The 19,586-nt window shown below is 41.0% G+C and overlaps 1 protein-coding gene and 1 non-coding gene across 2 annotated transcripts; both read right to left on the bottom strand.

The window, feature by feature from the left end:
* Nucleotides 1-15,556: 15,556 nt before the first annotated feature.
* On the bottom strand, nt 15,557-15,663 carry LOC139038322 (U6 spliceosomal RNA). The gene has a single exon (XR_011491315.1). It is a non-coding gene; the product is annotated as a U6 spliceosomal RNA (small nuclear RNA).
* A 1,454-nt stretch (nt 15,664-17,117) lies between these two features.
* Nucleotides 17,118-17,753, bottom strand: LOC110133282 (Golgi phosphoprotein 3-like). The gene has a single exon (XM_020887068.2). It carries the CDS (start codon nt 17,662-17,664, stop codon nt 17,362-17,364), a length of 303 nt encoding a protein of 100 aa, XP_020742727.2. The 5' UTR covers nt 17,665-17,753; the 3' UTR covers nt 17,118-17,361.
* Between the last annotated feature and the right edge of the window lie 1,833 nt (nt 17,754-19,586).

The raw sequence follows: 19,586 nt of genomic DNA, 5'->3' as shown, positions 1-19,586 counted from the left end.
CTCTTCCTTACCAAAGGGTGGCCCTGTTGGTTGCCAGGGTGGCCACAGACCAAGCCTACAGCCAATCATGTCACCTGACAGGCCCACCATGAAGTCTTTGTTCACAATGTAGAACAAGTAGAACTCCTGAGAGCTGCAGGGTCTGGGTGTGTCCTCAGCCCCTCACTGACTGTGTGGTCATGAGCAAACCCCTCAGCCTCCCTGAGTCATGGGTTCTTCATCTATAAAAAGAGGGTAAAAACTATCCTGAGTCCCATACTGGGGTAGTGTGTGGAAAAATATTTTTAAAACTGTAAGCTCTGTGGGTCAGGAAGATCCCCTGGAGGAAGAAATGGCAACCCACCCCAGTACTCAGCCTGGAGAATCCCATGGACAGAGGAGCCCGGCAGGCTACAGTCCATGGGGTCGCAGAGTTGGACATGACTGAAGCAACTAAGCAAGCACGTATGACTATACAAATTAAATAAATCTGGATTCATCACTTGAATAGATCCTGTCCTTTAATACATATCTGGTCCCTGACAAGGGCTTTTCAATACATTTCCAAAAAGAGAAATACCAAGGACAGTGGGAGCCTCGTTATAAAGGTTTTTTATTTATTTGCTTGTTTTCATTTTTAAATTGGAGGATAATTCTTTCCAATGCTTTGTTAGTTTCTGCTGTACAACAATGTGAATCAGCCATAGATACACATATATTCCCTCCCTCTTCCGTCTCCCTCCCACCCACTCCCTCCCACCCCCCTAGGTCATCACAGAGCACCGAGCTGAGCTCCCTGCGCTATATAGCAACTTCCCACTAGCCATCTAGTTTACACATGGTAGTGTATTTATGTCAGTGCTGTTCCCTCAGTTCCTTCCACCCTCTCCTTCCCCAACTGTGTCCACAAGTCTGTTCTCTACATCTGCGTCTCTATTTCTGTCCTGCAAATAGGTACCGTTTTTCTAGATGCCACATATATGTGTTAATATATAATATTTGTTTTTCTCTTTCTGACTTACTTTACTCAGTATGACAATCTCTAAGTCCATTCACGTCTATACAAATGGCCCAATTTCGTTCTTTCCTATGGTGGTGTAATAGTCCATTGTATGTGTATATATATATATATATATATATATATATATATATACCACATCTTTTTTATCTATTCATCTGTCGATAGATATCCAGATTGCTTCCATGTCCTGGCTATTGTAAATAGTGCTGCAATAGTGAACATTGGGGTGCATGTGTCTTTTTGAACTATGTTTTTCTCAGGGTCATTACAAAGGTTTTGAATATTCTTCTACTTGCCCCTCTCTTAACCTAAATGGGGTCACGCTGTCTGTCACAGATAGCAAGGTGAGTGCAGATCTTCATGTGCATTTTTGCCTGACTAGCAGAGATCTGACATTATGGAATGAATTAGTATAGCTTCTTGCGTTTCTTTTTATTAGCCACGAATATGGGGTTCCCAGTCCAAAGACATAAAATTACATGTTTTCAGCTCTTCCTGTGTTTTATCTTGTTTGGTTTTACTGCTTGTATTTAGGTGCAAGTTAACACTGTTACATAATGTGACATGGGGGGAGGGGCATAGCTCAAAAGAAAGGTAATTTACCATTTAATAAAACAAACTGACCACAGTCTTCTATGAGATCTAACACGGAAGCACAACTGCAGACACCATGAGTGATTTCTTAGCAATCAGGCCATCATTTATACATCCAAATGAATGTATGGATATTGAATGAATATTCTACAAATATCTGAAGGAAAAAATTTAATGTTGTTTTTAATATGTTCTAGAGGGGAATCATCCAAGAAGACTATTTTCAAGTTTGAGTTGGCGAGTTTGAAAGTATAAATTTGAGTGTGCCTATTAAAATCCACTCCCTTATTTTATACTTCCACCTCAGGCACATCTCTATCTTTTGGTAATACAGCAAGGTAAACACCCCAAATATTCCAATTGGTATAGTTAGTGCACCAGCCAATCAGAACAGATCCAGCCTAAAGGCAATGCCAGAGCCTGCTGGCTGACTACTAAGCAGTGAAATAGATCAAAGGACTCATACACCTTGAGTAGTTTGGGATACTAATACCCTAGTACTACAGGTGGAGGACAATTCTACCTGAGAACTCTTGATCTTAGGCAGTGTGTAAATTCAGATGAAATGGGAGCAGAGACAAGATCACAAACAGTTCCAGCAAGACTTCTTGCCTTCCATCCAGAGAAAAATTAATCCAAGGGTTTACGGTCTTTTCAAATATTAAAGATTCATGTAAACTTTTTACCCCACCTATAGTGATAGTTTGCAGTTAGGGCTGATGGCTCCGCTTTTCATAATGTTGATACAAAGATAACTGTTCACTTATGACCAGGTCTGCCTAACACACAAAAGTTCACAAAGCAAGGTAGCCAAAACCGAGGTTTTGCTTCTATTTCTTGAAGTATTTGTGTAAACTTTATTTGATGGATCTGTTGCATTTTGTGCCGTTCTAGATCACAGCTCCTCACAATTAACCAGTCAGCTCCACTCTTGCTATTTTGAAAGGCTAGTCTATGAACTGTTCCTGACTCTGAGCTGAGGCCCTCCTTTGCCATGTGCTGCTCCACACAGCCTAATGCAACCAGCCTCAATAATAGACCCACCTCTTCAGTGTTTCATATTCAGACATATCTAGGTATTAAGATTTATTTCCCATCCACTATTAGTTCTTTCTCAGCTTCATTTCAGGTTTTTTCCTCAGGTGGTTTCAGTCTGGGATAGGAAATTTAGGGGCTATTTCAACACAGGATGATGACCAAGATTAAAACAATAATATTACAGTCTTGGATTTAGCAACACACCAACATTTTCCTTATCCTTATTGTTCTCCATCTTTTTTATAAAGTCAACATCAAGTAAGAGAGGACTTATTATCCACAGTCCCTAAACAATCTCCTCTTATATGTATATATGTCATTCCCCCAATTTTGTATTTCTGTTATTGCATTCTAGGAATCAGTGAACTAAACTGGACTGGAATGGGCAAGTTTAATTCAGATGACCATTATATCTACTACTGTGGGCAAAAATCCCTTAGAAGAATATCTAGTACTGTGGGCCAGAATTCCTTAGAAGAAATGCAGTAGCCCTCATAGTCAACAATGCAGTACTTGGGTGCAATCTCAAAAACGACAGAATGATCTCTGTTCACTTTCAAGGTCAACCATTCAATATCACAGTAATCTAAATCTGTGTTTCAACCACTAATGCCAAAGAAGCTGAAGCTGAATAGTTCTATGAAGACCTACAAGACCTTCTAGAACTAAAACCCCAAAAGATGTCCTTTTCATTGTAGGGGACTGGAATGCAAAAGTAGGAAGTCAAGAAACACCTGGAGTAACAGGCAAATTTGACCTTGGAGTACAGAATGAAGCAGGGCAAAGGCTAATAGAGTTTTGCCAAGAGAACACACTGATCATAGCAAACACCCTCTTCCAACAACACAAGAGATGACTCTACACATGGACATCACCAGATGGTCGACACCGAAATCAGATCGACTATATTCTTTGCAGCCAAAGATGGAGAAGCTCTATACAGTCAGCAAAAACAAGACTGGGAACTGACTGTGGCTCAGATCATGAACTTCTTATTGTCAAATTCACACTTAAATTGAAGAAAGTAGGGGAAACTGCTAAGTTGAAGAAAGTAGGGAAAACCACTAAATTGAAGAAAGTAGGGAAAGTAGGAAAGCCTAGTGGTTTTCATTCATACCTAAATGGTATAACCTAAATCAAATCCCTTACGATTATATAGTGAAAGTAACAAATAGATTCAAGGGATTAGATCTGATACATAGAGTGCCTGAAGAACTATGGATGGAGGTTCGTGACATTGTATGGGACACAGTGATCAAGACCATCCCCAAGAAAATGAAATGCAAAAAGGCAAAATGGTTGTGTGACAGGGCTTTACAAACAGCTGAGAAAAGAAGAGAAGCTAAAGGCAAAGGAGAAAAGGAAAGATATACCCATTTGAATGCAGAGTTCCAAAGAATAGCAAGGAGAGATAAGAAAGCCTTCCTCAGTGATCAGTGGAAAGAAATAGAGGAAAACGATAGAATAGGAAAGACTAGAGATCTCCTCAAGAAAATCAGAGATACCAAGGCAACATTTCATGCAAAGATGGGCACAATAAAGGACAGAAATGATATGGATCTACCAGAAGCAGAAGATATTAAGAAGAGGTGGCAAGAATACACAGAAGAGCTATACAAAAAGATCTTCATGACCCAGATAACCACAATGGTGTTATCATTCACCTAGCCAGATATCCTGGAGTGCAAAGTTAAGTGGGCCTAAGGAAGCATCACTATGAACAAAGCTAGTGGAGGTGATGGAATTCCTGTTGAGCTATTTCAAATCCTAAAAGATTATGCTGTTAAAGTGCTGCACTCAATATGCCAGCAAATTTGGAAAAGTCAGCAGTGGCCACAGGACTGGAAAAGGTGAGTTTTCATTCCAACCCTAAAGCAGGGAAATGCCAGAGAATGTTCAAACTACCACACAATTGCACTCATTTCACATGCTAGCAAAGTAATGCTCAAAATTCTCCAAGCTAGGCTTCAACATACATTAACCGAGAACTTCCAGATATTCAAGCTGGATTTAGAAAAGGCAAAGGAACCAGAGATCAAATCTCCAACATCCGTTGGGTCATAGAAAAAGCAAGAAAATTCCAGAAAAACATCTACTTCTGCTTCGTTGACTATGCTAAAGCCTTTGACTGTATGGACCACGGCAAACTGTGAGAAATTCTTCAGGAGGTGGGAATACCAGACCACCTGACCTGCCTCCTGAGAAACTGGTATGCAGATTAAGAAGCAAGCATTAGAACTGGACATGGAACAACAGACTGGTTCCAAATTGGGAAAGGAGTACATCAAGGCTATATACTGTCACCTTGTTTATTTAACTTATATGCAGAGTATATCATGCAAAATTCCAGGCTGGATGAAGCACAAACTTGAATCAAGATTGTCAGGAGAAATATCAATCACCTCAGATACGCTGATGATACCATCCTTATGGCAGAAGGAGAAGAGGAACTAAAGAGCCTCTTGATGAAAGTGAAAAAGAAGAGTGAAAAAGCTGGCTTAAAAAAAAAAAAGCTGGCTTAAAACTCAACATTCAAAAAACTAAGATCATGGTATCTGATCCCATTGCTTCATGGCAAATAGATGGGGAAACAATGGAAACTGTGACAGACTTTATTTTCTTGGATTCCAAAATCACTTCAGATGGTAACTGCAGTCATGAAATTAAATGATGCTTGCTCCTTGGAAGAAAAGTTATGACATACCTAGACAGCATATTAAAAAGCAGAGACTTTACTTTGCCAACAAAGGTCTGTCTAGTCAAAGCTATGGTTTTTCCGGTAGTTATGTATGGATGTGAGAGTTGGACCACAAAAAAGGCTTAGTGCCCAAGAATTGATGCTTTTAAACTGTGGTGTTGGAGAAGACTCTGGACTGCAAGGAGATCAAACCAGTCAGTCCTAAAGGAAATCAATCCTGAATTTTCACTGGAAGGACTGAGGTTGAAGCTGAAGCTCCAATACTTGGGCTACCTGATGCGAATAACTGACTCACTGGAAAAGACCCTGATGTTGGGAAAGATTGAAGGCAGGAGGAGAAGGGGATGACAGAGGACGAGATGGTTGGATGGCATCACTGACTCAACAGATGTGAATTTGAGCAATCTCTGGGAGATGGTGAAGGACAGGGAAGCCTGGCATGCTGCAGTCCATGGGGTCGCAAAGAGTTGGACAACACTGAGTGACTGAACACAATAACATCACATGATTATTTGTTTACTCATAGAATTTCCCTTCTAGAATATGAGTTCCTCAAGGGTAAGTTCTGTGTTTTATCGATATTTTGTCCATACCACCTAACCCAGCTTGGCATGTCTTCCATATAGATTATAAATATAGACATGTGTGAGAGAGAGAGAGAGAGAGAGAGAAAGTGACTCAAGCCACTGTGGCATTTATTGTGTGCAAGTCATTCATTGATGCTGAATCAATAGGCCTGGCTGCCATTTCCATAAAGGAGGTGGTTCTTGCTATGAGGTAAGATTAGATAACCAGGGTTTGCAGTCCTGAAAGGAGGACCGGCCGCAAAACTCCCAGAATTAAGTCCCTTAGTCATGACTACTTAACACTATCAGAGATATGTAACCATTACCAAGATAAGGACTCAAGTATTTACTGCATTCCAGAAGCAACTCCAGCCTTTATTATCATTATCCTAAGAGCCATACGGAGACTATAAAATACCCAATCAGATTTATGCTACAGACAAAAAATAAGTTAACTTGTTGGACCATTTTAAAATCCAACCCATTGTCCCTGAGGAATTTATTAACTGTTCATGATTAGAGACTTCTAGGCACCAAGCCATTCCACCCTCTGAAAGGCCACATTTACTCCCACCTTGCATCCAGTAATTATTTATCACTAAGCTCTGTCTTCCCTGGTGGCTTAGATGGTAAAGAGTCTGCCTGCAATACAGGAGACCTGGGCTCGATTCCTGGGTCAGGAAGATCCCCTGGAGAAGGGAATGGCAATCCATTCCAGTGTTCTTACCTGGAGAATTCTGTGGACAGTGGAGCCTGGCAAGCTACAGTCCATGGGCTCACAAAGAGTTGGACATGACTGAGCAACCAACACTTTCACTTTTCACTTTCAAGCTTGGTCATACCTTAACATTATCTAACAATGCTTTCTCTAGGTTATTTTATGATTTTTGTACCTAAACACATGCTTCTTTATTTAGGATGTTCTGATTCTCAAGAGTTACAGTTTCTATACAAATTTAAAAGTTTGTATTTAACTCCAAGGCCTGAAGGCCCTAGACTTTAGGGTTCTTTCTCTCTTGTCTATCCCTCTGGATTTTTATCCTACTGCATGCCATTTGAATAGGAGCGAGAAGCATGCACCGACTGTGGTGGAGTGACTGTGTAGAATGTTGTTCTGATGTCACACCACTGGGCAGCGTGTCACATCTCCACCTAGTACAGTCAGATCAAAACCCATCACCAGATATCTACAATTTTCAGCAAAGAGAAACTGCTCTGCTGTTAGCCATCGCTGCCTTTATCTTCTTCTTTTTAAATCATTAAGCTCCGTTACATATTCCAAAAAACATGTCTCAACCTAATGAAAGCTATTGCATTCAAAAGGGGAGCACCCGAGAATTAAAAGGGGAAAGTAGACTGAAAACTAAAGGTGATATTTATATCTCAGAATAGAGCTCTTGGAAGCTGCCCAAGCCAATTTTTTAACCTTACTCCATTCCATGAATAATTTAAAAACACAAAGCAGAGTGCTTGGCAGGTAGAAGGCACTGAATAAATATTTGTCCAATGATTGCACTGAATACTTTTGCACTTAAAAATATCTCCATATCTACTAATTAATTTGCATTAGGTTAAGCATCACTCTTTTTCAGGGCATAGATCTATGTGGACAATTTAGAAGTTTTCTCTATACTAACAATTACTACCCCCTAGAAATATCAGAATTCCATATGAATGGTTTAAAAAGTCTATAAAGCTCTCTTGATTTTTGTATATACTCTCTCTACTTGGGCTGTCCAATAGAAGTTCCTGCAATGGTGAAAATTTCCTCTATCTGTACTGTCCGAGGAGTCACAAGCCACATGTGGCTACTTAGCACTTGAAATGGGGTTAGTGTATCTAAGGATGACCTGAGTTTTACATTTTTCAAGATTTTACTTTGAATTTAAGTAGCTGCACATGGCTAGTGGTTACTATATTAGAATGCAGAGCTCTCTTAAAAAGATCAGGAAGACAAAATTTGAAACATGGGAGACACGTTTTAAAAAAAGTATTCCTGTAAGTCTTCACTATGTTTGCTCTCCATGGGGACAGTTTGTTCATTTCTTTTCTGACTCCCTTTATTGTGATCGATTTTTAATTTCGTAGTTTTAAAGATGGTAAATGCTGTTGCATCAACCATTCTTTACTCTTGTGGTTCTTAAACTTGGCTGGACATCAGCGTCACCCCCAGAGATGTGATTCAGCCAGTTTGGGGAGGGGACCGGGCATCTGTGTTTTTTAAGCTCCACAGATGATTCTGATCTGCAGCCAGGCTTGGGAACGACGATTTTACACCAGAGATCCCAAACCGGTACCCCTTGGGCCAAATACACCCTCGAAACATATGTTCATCCCACACAGTGTTTTAAAATGTTTTGAATTAGTTGCCAACTTCTACAAATCCTATTTTTTTTTTTTAATCCAAAAAAGTGGAGTTGACTAAAGACTGCCCCCTTTGGATAGAGAGCATAACTTCGATTCAGCATTATTTGCCCATCTCATAAAAGCCTAGGTCCCAACAGGCATTTGAGTTTGAGACCCCTTCCTTACCCCGTATCTGTGTAACACTTGCCCAAACAGACAACAATTCCTTTATATCAATGTACCATTCCTTGCATGGACTACATGTTATTCTATCCATGCCTGTATTCATTTTGGCAGGCTCACAAACATTGTCCTACCATCTTGTATTTATTTGGAAAGAAATAGGATGAAAGTCTCAAGAAGAGAATGGATCCAGGATGATTAGACCAATTCTGTTCAGGGACACATCATTAGAATCAGGGAAAGACTATCTTACTTTTTATTTTTTACATCCCAAACTCTTCACCCAAAGCACCGTAAAACCAGCCAACAAGACTGTCAGAGAGGGTGTCTTTGTTGTAAATCCTATCTCTTTGAAAAAAAATCTTTTTAGAGCTCTCTCATCTTTCACCCAGTTTCTCATTTAGTAGATTTGTATTCAGCCATGGTTCTTAAAAGCGGTTGATCACACATGTGCATCTTTTCTCTCTCTTGAGAATCCTCTATAATGATAGTTAATAAATGAAAATATGTAAACCCAAACAAGGAGATTAAAGGTAGATGGGCCATTAGTTAATGAAACGAGGAATGCTAATTAATTTAAGAAGGCAAAGGAACGCACAGCTTTGGAGAATCTGTGAAACCATAGATTTTCTTCCTAGAAAAATGTATGTGTGCCAAACACTTTGCAATCAATTTTATGGGTTTCACAGGCCCCTGAATCCTAGTAGATTCACTATCCTATCCACTGATTTCTAGTAGAAAAAGTCATCAACCTGAAATAAGACACATGACTTGATAAGTATTTATACTGACACAGAGCACCAAAATGTCAGGCATAGCTTTGCTGAGTGGGACATAATTTTGAATCATATGCTAAGATCAGTCATTATTATTAATAAAAGGGAAAGCTGCCTGGCATACCATTAGGCTTTAAGTAAAAGACAAGGAATATATACTCTCACTCTGAGGATCATATTAAACTAAGTGTCATCTAGAGCTTATAACTGAAGGCACAGTGGATTTCCCAGCATAAAATAAATAAATCAGCAGCATTTGAATTTTTTAAACAAATCCTTAGAGACATCCATGACAAGGCTGAGACATTTTCTGAAATTGCACTCTTGCACACATTGAAAACTGTCCTTGTTACTTTAGCCTGGTGGGTTCCACTAGTTCAGAGCTATTTTGCCATCTCTTTCCTCTGAGTGGCAGTTGGTTCCATCATCAAAGTGATAAACTAGGAGACACCTTAATAAGGCACAGAACATGCAATATGAAACAATCCTGCTTTCTAACTGGGAAGGCCTGCATTTCTATCCTCATCTATTTCTACATGTGACAGGCATCAAATGTAAAGGAAAATTTTTTTTTACAAGATGGCTTGCAGTTTCCTGTTTTAGCCACTTATCATTGAGAATGTTTAGACTTTTCACACATATTGATTTTCCCCAAAGTAATGCAATAAGCCAACTCATTGGAAAAGACCCTGGGAAAGATTGAATGCAAAAGGAGAAGAGGGCGGCAGAGGATGAGATGGTTGGATAGCATCACCAACCCAATGGACATGAACCCGGGCAAACTCTGGGAAATAATGAGGGACAGGGAGGCCTGGCAATGGGGTTGCAAAGCATTGGGCATGACAGTGACTGGCCAACAACAAATGCAAGAAGTATTTCTTAAAGTCTTCACATGTTGATCATTCTCCTTTTGCTCCCTGGAGCTGTGCTCTCCACCTTGATCTGGGGCCCAGGGAGCTGACCTGTGTAGATGGCATGATTCAGGCTCCCTTGACAACTGGCTTCCAGCAGCCAAGGGGAACTGAAGATGGGAGAAGAAAGGCATGCTGGGTTATTTCTTCCTCTCTTCCTTCCTGTTTTGCTAAGCCTCAGACATTTGCTGGGGTTCTGTCGGGTGGTTCCTCCTCCCCAGCTCAGCTCCCCGGGGGTCCAGTCCTTCTGTTTCTCCCCTGTGGCCCTCTTGTCCTCGACGTGGTAATGGCTACCCAGTGTGACTGCCAGCCTCCGGGTGCCTCAGTATCCTGTGCGTGTGTCCTGGAGGAGTCCCCTTGTTAAAGTCCCTTCTCTGGAACTGTTTGAGGTGCAGTCAGCTTCCTGCTGGGACCATGGGTGACACACTTCATCCATCTTCTTTTCAAACAGGTAAGACTTATGAGACAGAAAGAAGAGATGGGGGAAATTCTTTAGGAAGAGATCAGGCAGTATGGTTTTTAAAGACAAGACTTAATTGGATAATAGACTAAAACCCCTCGAAACGAAAATGTTCTTTTCTTTACAATCGATTTCCTAGTACAATGTCGGTAAGCAAAAGGGTCATTAACCTACTCTTGCAATTTAATTGACCGGTCTTGATGCGCATTTCACTAATTTCCAATTTTATTTATTCATTTCAAAGCAAAAATGAAACAGATTTATTAAGCACATTGAATGTGTTTATAATGCTTTAAAATAATTAAGGTATTATTAATCCTATTTTGAGAAGAGGAAATTGAGATTCTGAGAGATCCAATAATTTGCCCCAGATAATATGACCAGCAGGTGGTAAAGCCAGCATTAATAACTGAGCATATATGATTTGATAGAGAATCTTGCTTTCTTATATTATTGCAAAGTATTTCTCTTTGATTTGGTCATAATCTTAAGATGCTTTTGACTCTGTGCAAAAAGATGTAATTGTGCCTACATATTTTTCATTAAAGAGTTGATCACACTTGTTTACTTTTAATCTCTCTTGAGACTTCTCTATAGTTATAATTAATGAATAAACAAATATATAAACCCAAATAATGAAATAAAAGGTAAATAGTCCATCAGTTGATGAAAACAAGATAGATGAGATTTCAAAAGGCGGGCTTCAAAGGAAGATGGTTTTTCCAGTAGTTATGTATGGATGTGAGAGTTGGACTATAAAGAAAGCTGAGCACTGAAGAATTGATGCTTTTTAACTGTGGTGTTGGATAAAACTATTGAGAGTCGCTTGGACTTCAAGGAGATCCAACCAGTCAATCCTGAAGGAAATCAGTACTGAATATTCACTGGAAGGACTAACGCTGAAGCTGAAACTCCAATACTTTGCCCACCTGATGTGAAGAACTGACTTTTTGGAAAAGGGCCTGATGCTGGGAAAGACTGAAGATGGGAGGAGAAGGGGATGACAGAGGATGAGATGATTGGATGGCATCACTGACTCGATGGACATGAGTTTGAGCAAGTTCCAGGAGTTGGTGATGGACAAGGAAGCCTGGTGAGATGCAGTCCATGGGGTTGCAAAGAGTCAGACACGACTGAGTGACTGAACTGACTGAAAGGAAGACTGGGGCAAGAAGGAAGATTTGACTGCTAGAACCCTAGAGAACTTGGAGACCAAAAACCGGACGTATATTGGTAGGCAAAAATGAGATGTAGGACTGAAAACAGAACTGATGGAAAAACAGATGTTTGGGGATCCTTGTTTTGTTTATATTTTCTAGTAAGGCACTGAAAAGATAATTGGGAAATCTGAGTCTGTTACCAGGATTTATCATTTTGTCTTCTTTGTGCAGGATAAGCCAGAAGAAGGATGATCATCATTGCTTGTCTCCACCACCAGTCATTCTCTCTGAGAATACCTGCAGCAAGATAGCTACCACGTGGTCAAGAAACTAGAGGTCTCTCAGTTGAGAAATTGAACAGTCCTAGAGAAAAGACTGCTACATTTTGGCCTTTGAGGGTTCCCTTATATGATCTTATTGTTCCCACCTGATCACTCTATAGCCAAGTTGACAAACTTGTTCACAAATAAAGCCTTTCTGTGTCCCATTCTAAAATATATAATTTCTGAGGGGACACAATTCAGTTCAAGACAACCAGATTCATGAGTTTGTCTTTCAACTATTTATTATGTAAACTACCCTCAAATTTATTGTCTTAATGAAACAATAATTCAATATTTCTCATGATTCTACAGGTTGACCAGGTGGTTCTTCTGCTTTATATGGTGTTTGTTGGTAATGATCTTGCCAACTTTTCACTAGCACAAGACATGGTTTACCATCCTTCCTGACTTCAATAGTAGTTTCCTGGACTTCCCTGGTGGTCCAGTGGTTAAGAGTCCACCTGCCAATACAGGGGACATGAGTTTGATCCCTGGTCCAGGAAGATCCCACAGACCGCTGGGCAACTAAGCCCGTGTGCCTCACTACTGAAGCCTGCGTGCACCTAGAGCCCATGCTCCACAAGAGAAGCCGCTGCAGTGAGAAGCCCCTGCACAGCCAATAAATAAAATAAAATAAAAAGAGCAGCTTCCTCACTGACTTTCCAGCTTCTTCCAATAGTCTCCTTGCTACCCTTCCAGCTCCTATCTACTACCCAGTGTCAAGACCATGACATGTGTTAGGTTTTTATTGCAACTGCACCTCATTTTTAGGTACCAGCTTCTCTTTAAACTAGCCTTTGCATGTGTGTGTGCTAAGTTGCTTCAGTCGTGTCCAACTCTTTGCAACCCTATGGACAGTAAACTGTAAGGCTCCTCTGTCCATGGGGTTCTCCATGTAAGGATACTGGAGTGAGTTGCCATGCCCTCCTCTAGGGGGTCTTCATGACCCAGGGATTGAACCTGCATCTCTTATGTCTCCTGCATTGGCAGGTGGGTTGTTTACCACGAGCGCCACCTGGGAAGCCCGGACTAGTCTTTGTTGTTGAATAAAACACCCCAAAACTTAACAGCTTAAATCAATGCCATCTCATGTAATTCCCTGGGTTGGTTGAGCAGTTCTCTGCTGCTTTCATTGAGGCTCATACGCACAGCTGCCTGCAGCTGGCAGGTCCGCTGGCGGGCTGCTGAACTTAGCTGGGACAGCTGAGCTTCTCCTCCATGGGCCCTTTTGCCCCAGGCTTCTTTATGGTATGGTGGTCTCAAGGCAGCATTCCAAGAAGATGAAGGCAGGCACCACATCACTTCATTTGTCCCAAGCTCTGAAACTTGCAAGATGTCACTTCTGCTACATTCTGTTGGATAAGAGTGGAGAGCAAATTTAGCCCATATTCAAGAGGTGGCAGAATAGACTCTCTCTCTTAATGGAAGGAGCTGCAAATAAGGTAGAGTTGTATTTAATTTACCACAGAAAGTTATGCTATGTCCCTAGACAGACTCAGTGTCATAAAGATGTCAGTTCCTTCTAATAAATCTGTACAGTCAATGTCATACCAATCAAAATCCCAATAGGATGGCTCAAGAAACTTGATAAGATGTTCCTAAAATTTTATGCAAGAGCAAAGGGCTCAGAATCACCAATGCAATTTTGTAGAAGGACACATCCTCCCAGATATTGGGATTTATTATAAAGCTATGGTAACAGCTGTGTATTGATACAGCAATTCTAGGAGTGATTCAGGTGAAGTCCACACTATACACAGCATCAATAGATGTACATAATCCAATTAACTTTATGGAGCAATTCCCTTTTATGATTTAATAGTGAAAATATATGATAAGATTATAGAAAGAAAAAATTGTCTCACTTCATTGAAACCTGACTGACATACAGTAGTATGGAGGTTTGAGGTGTGCAACCTATTGATCTGATACACTTAAGTACTGCAAAGTGATGACCCCATGTGTGTGTGCTAAGTTGCTTCAGTCCTGTCTGACTCTTTGTGACTCTATGGACTGTAGCCCACCAGACTCTTCTGTCCACGGGGTTTCTCCAGGCAAGAATACTGGAGTGTGTTGCCATCCTCTTCTCCAGGGGATCTTCCTGAGCCAGCGATCGAACCCGAGTCTCTAACATCTCCTGCATTGGCAAGTGGGTTCTTTACCACTAGCACTGCCTGGGAAGCCCTGATGACCACCATAGCCTTAGATAATACCTCCATCACATGGTTACCCCATTTCTGTTTTTTTTCCATTTATTTTTATTAGTTGGAGGCTAATTACTTTACAATATTGTACTGTTTTTTGCCATACATGGACATGAATCAGCCATGGATTTACATGTGTTCCCTATCCTGATCCCCTCTCCCATCTCCCTCTCCACCCGATCCCTCTGGGTCTTCCCAGTGCACCAGCCCCGAGCACTTGTCTCATGCATTCAACCTGGGCTGGTGATCTGTTTCACCTTTGATAATATACATGTTTCAATGCTGTTCTCTCGAAACATCCCACCCTCGCCTTCTCCCACAGAGTCCAAAAGTCTGTTCTGTACATCTGTATCTCTTTTTCTGTTTTGCATATAGGGTTATCATTACCATCTTTCTAAATTCCATATATATGCATTAGTATACTGTATTGGTCTTTATCTTTCTGGCTTACTTCACTCTGTATAATGGGCTCCAGTTTCATCCACCTCATTAGAACTGATTCAAATGAATTCTTTTTAATGGCTGAGTAATATTCCATGGTATATATGTACCACAGCTTCCTTATCCATTCGTCTGTTGATGGGTATCTAGGTTGCTTCCATGTCCTGGCTATTATAAACAGTGCTGTGATGAACATTGGGGTGCACGTGTCTCTTTCAGATCTGGTTTCCTCGGTGTGTATGCCCAGAAGTGGGATTGCTGGGTCATATGGCAGTTCTATTTCCAGTTTTTTAAGAAATCTCCACACTGTTCTCCATAGCGGCTGTACTAGTTTATATTCCCACCAACAGTGTAAGAGGGTTCCCTTTTCTCCACACCCTCTCTAGCATTTATTGCTTGTAGACTTTTGGATAGCAGCCATCCTGACTGGCGTGTAATGGTACCTCATTGTGGTTTTGATTTGCATTTCTCTGATAATGAGTGATGTTTTGCATCTTTTCATGTGTTTGTTAGCCATCTGAATGTCTTCTTTGGAGAAATGTCTGTTTAGTTCTTTGGCCCATTTTTTGATTGGGTCATTTATTTTTCTGGAATTGAGCTGCAGGAGTTGCTTATATATTTTTGAGATTAATCCTTTGTCTGTTGCTTCGTTTGCTATTATTTTCTCCCAATCTGAGGGCTGTCTTTTCACCTTGCTTATAGTTTCCTTTGTTGTGCAAAAGCTTTTAAGTTTAATTAGGCCCATTTGTTTATTTTTGCTTTTATTTCCAATATTCTGGGAGGTGGGTCACAGAGGATCCTGCTGTGATTTATGTCAGAGAGTGTTTTGCCTATGTTCTCCTCTAGGAGTTTTATAAAAAATATGGTACACTTCACGAATTTGCATGTCATCCTTGCACAGGGGACATGCTAATCTTCTCTGTATCGTTCCAATTTTAGTATACGTGCTGCCGAAGTGAGCACCCCATTTCTGTTTTGTGGTGAGAACATTTAAGATCTCCTTTCTTAGAAACTTTCAAGTAAATAGTACAATATTATTAACTATAATCACCAAGCTGTACATTAGATCTCCAGAACTCATTCATCTTATGGAAGTTTGTAATTTTTGACCAACATCTCCCCATCTCCCCTACTCTCAGCCCCTGGTAACCTATTCACTGTTCCCATGAGTTTGGCTTTTTTAGATACTGTATATATGTGATATACAATATGTGTCTTCCTCTGACTAATTTCATTTAGCTTAATACCAACAAAAAAACTGTTAAGGTATGTATCTTGACTGAACTTTACCAAAATATACCCTGATATGTACAGCTTTTTACTTTTGGTGAGTTAAGAATACAGAAGAACTTGTACTTGTGGACAAACTTAAACTCAAGAGATGCTAATGATGTGCTTTTGAAACTGGAGGTAGTTTAAAAAAAAGATATATGCACCCCAATGTTCGTATCAGTACTATGACATGGCAGCCAAGACATTAAAGCAACCTTAAAGGTCCACTGACAGTGAAGTGTATAAAGAAGATGTGGTACATGCATACAATGGAGTATTACTTAGCCATAAAAAAGAATGAAAAAACCTATTTCAGCAACATGGGTGGACCCAGAGATTATCACACTAAGTGAAGTAAATCAGACAAAGACAAATATCATATTGCTTATTGTGGATTCTAAAAAAAAAAAATGATCCAAATGAACTTACTTTACAAAACAGAAATAGACCCACAAACACAGGAAACAAACTTATGGCTACCAAAGGGGTAGTGAGAGGTAAACTAGGAGGTTGGTATTAACATATGGGACTTCTCTGGTAGCTCAGTTGGTGAAGAATCTAGCTGCGATGCAAGAGACCCTGGTTCGAATCCTGGGTCTGGAAGATCCGCTGAAGAAAGGATAGGCTAGCCACTCCCATATTCTTGGGCTTCCTGGTGGCTCAGCTGGTAAAGAATCTGCCTCCAATGCAGGAGACCAGGGTTTGATCCCTGGGAAGAGATAGGCTACCCTCTCCAGTATTCTGGCCTGGAGAATTCCATGGACTGTATAGTCCTTGGGGTCGCAAAAAGTCAGACACTACTGAGCGATCTTCACTGTCAGTTTCACTTTATTAACATATACACACTATTACATATAAAACAATCCACCAGGACCTACTGTATAGCACAGGGAACTATACTTAGTATTTTACAATAACATATAAGGAAAAAGAATCTGAAAATAACCTATATGTACAACTGAATCACTTTGTTGTACACCTGAAACTAACACAACACTGTAAGTCAACTGTACTTTAATTTTTAAAAATTTGCAAAAAAAACCCCCCCAAAACCCAAAAAGCAACAACAAAAAATTGGAGGTAGTTTGAAAGAAAACACAACAAAAATCCAAAACTTGTTACAGTAAGAATAGCAACTCTCTTGAACTCAAGAAGGAATGAAATGCCAAAAGGCAGTAAAACTTTCTGGCTTCTAAACCTGAGCAGAAAGTTCTCTCACACCCACAGCTTCTTGCATGCACACACCCACAACAGGAAAAGCCACCCACCATTTCATGAAACAGAAGCCAATTACAGTGTGGGAAGTACACACTGCAGAAAACCAGAAGTCCAAGAAGAAAAACGACTGGTTCCCGAGAGAGAAAGGGGGACGCGTGGTTCGGGGCGGGCTCACTTGGTGAAGGCCGCCACCACCGCCCACAGCACCTCGTTGGTCCCGGCCTTCAGACACTCCACCTCGGGGTCCAAGTCCAGGAGCTGCCGCACCTGCTTGGTGGCCACGTCGTACTGCTCGTCCAGCAGGGGCGCGAACGCGTTCTCCAGGACGTCGGAGGCGTGGGCCAGGTAGATGAGGGCCAGCAGGCGCTTGTCCACGCGGTGAGGGTCGTTCACCCACTTGTCGAGAACGGCTTCCTGCACCTTGTTGATGAGGCGCTGCTTAATGCTGTTGTTGGTGAGGGGGTGCGTCGTCATGTCAGAGGAGGAAGTTCTGTTTCTCTGTGGTCAGCACGCCCTTTTCTACCAGGTTTTTAGCTAATAGTTCCCGCACGTTTCTTAACTGATAATGCAATTTTAATGGATTCCACGTCTCACCTAAACAAAAGAGTTTAAAAGCTAGAGAAGAATTTCAGCTATTATTTTCTTCGTACTTGTAAGGCGTGCGTGTGCTAGCCTCTCAGTCATGTCCGACTCTTTGTGAGCCCATGGACTGTAGCCCACCAGGCTCCTCTGCCCATGGGATTATCCCAGCAAGAATACTGGACTGGGTTGCCATAGGGATAGCAAAATATGTTCATTGTAGCTGGTTTGCTTCCAGAGAAGTAGAAGATAAGAAGTGTTCTAGGACAGTCTGTGTTTCCAGAAAGCAAATTTCTTGTGGGATAGGAATCATATTTTATTAATCTCTGTGGCTTGGTACCAGATTTATTTCCTGGAACATAGTACTTGCTCAAGAAATATTTGAAAAAGAGAATGAATGAAGTGTTCAAATACATGAATTGGAACAGATTGCTAGTAGTTTTGGTCAATATGAGTCAAATTGTAAAATGGTAATTTCTGGTACCTTTCTGTCAGCATAGTGGTGTCAATAAATGCCCAAAGTATAAATGAGAGATTCATTTACTTTTAATTTAAGAGAATTTTGGCTGTTATGCATCTTCACTGTGGCGCATGGGGTTCTCTAGCGCAGCGCTTGGCTTCTCTGTAGTTGTGGCATGCAGGCTTAGTAGTTGTAGCATGAAGGCTTAGTTGCCCCATAGCATGTGGGATCTTAGTTCCCCGACCAGGGATCAAACCCATGTCCCCTGCATCGGAAGGCAGATTCTTAACCAATGGACCACCAGGGAAGTCCCCTAATAAATTTAATAAATTTTTAAAAGGAATACTTTTAACATCTATAGAAAAGTTGCAAAGATAGTAAAGAATTCCCACATGTCCCACTGCTGTTTCCCCATTAATATAGTCCGTACATTTGTCACAATTAATGAACATTGCTACGTAAATATTGAGCAACTAACACTTTCTACTTTTTTCTACTCTACCTAAAGTGGTTTCCCTGGTGGCTTAGATGGTAAAGAATCCACCTGCAATGCAGGACACCTAGGTTCGATCCCTGGTTCGGGAAGATCCTCTGGAGAAGGAAATGACAACCCACTCCATTATTTCTGCTTGGAGAATTCTATGGACAGAAGAACCTGGTGGGCTACATACAGTCCATGGAGTCTTAAAGAGTCAGATATGACGGAGCAACTAACACACACAAAGTCCATACACTATTCAGATTTCCTTGGATTTTGCCCAATGCTCTTTTTGTTGTTGTTGTTGTTCCAGGATCCTACCCAGGTTACTATATTACCTTTATTTGTCATATTTTCTTAGGTTCCTCCTAGTAATGACAGTTCTCCAGTCTTTTCTTGCTTTTGATGACTTTGACAGTTTTGAAAAGTAGTGCATGCATGCTCAATCACGTCAGGCCAACTCTTTACAATCCCACAGACCATAGCCTGCCAGGCTTCTCTGCCATGGGATTCTCCAGGCAAGAATACTGGAGTGGGTTGCCATGCCCTCCTCCAGGGGATCTTCTCGACCCAGGGATCAAACCTTTGGCTTCTGCAGCTCCTGCACTGCAGGCGGATTCTTTACCACTGAACCACTGGGGAAGCCGCTTAAGAAGTAGTGGTCAGGTACTTTGTAGATTGTCCCTTGATTGGGATTTATCTGGTGTTCTCATGATTAGACTGAGGTTACAGGTTTGGGGGAGTGGGACCACGAAGGGTGCATACTATCTGCATGACTCATCACTGTTGATGTAGACCTTGATCACCTGGCTGTGGGAGGGTTTATCAGGTGTCTCCACTATAAAGCCCTTCCTCCCTCACCCCTCCTTCCTGCTCTGT

The sequence above is a fragment of the Odocoileus virginianus genome, chromosome 14 (assembly GCF_023699985.2).
Source record: "Odocoileus virginianus isolate 20LAN1187 ecotype Illinois chromosome 14, Ovbor_1.2, whole genome shotgun sequence".
Classification (NCBI taxonomy): domain Eukaryota; kingdom Metazoa; phylum Chordata; class Mammalia; order Artiodactyla; family Cervidae; genus Odocoileus; species Odocoileus virginianus.
The sequence above is the reverse complement of the archived record's forward strand: the minus strand, read 5'-3'. Positions and strand labels throughout refer to the sequence as shown.

Excerpts from the sequence above, each read along its gene's own strand:
- LOC110133282 (XM_020887068.2), bottom strand. The coding sequence starts at position 17,664 with ATGACGACGCACCCCCTCACCAACAACAGCATTAAGCAGCGCCTCATC.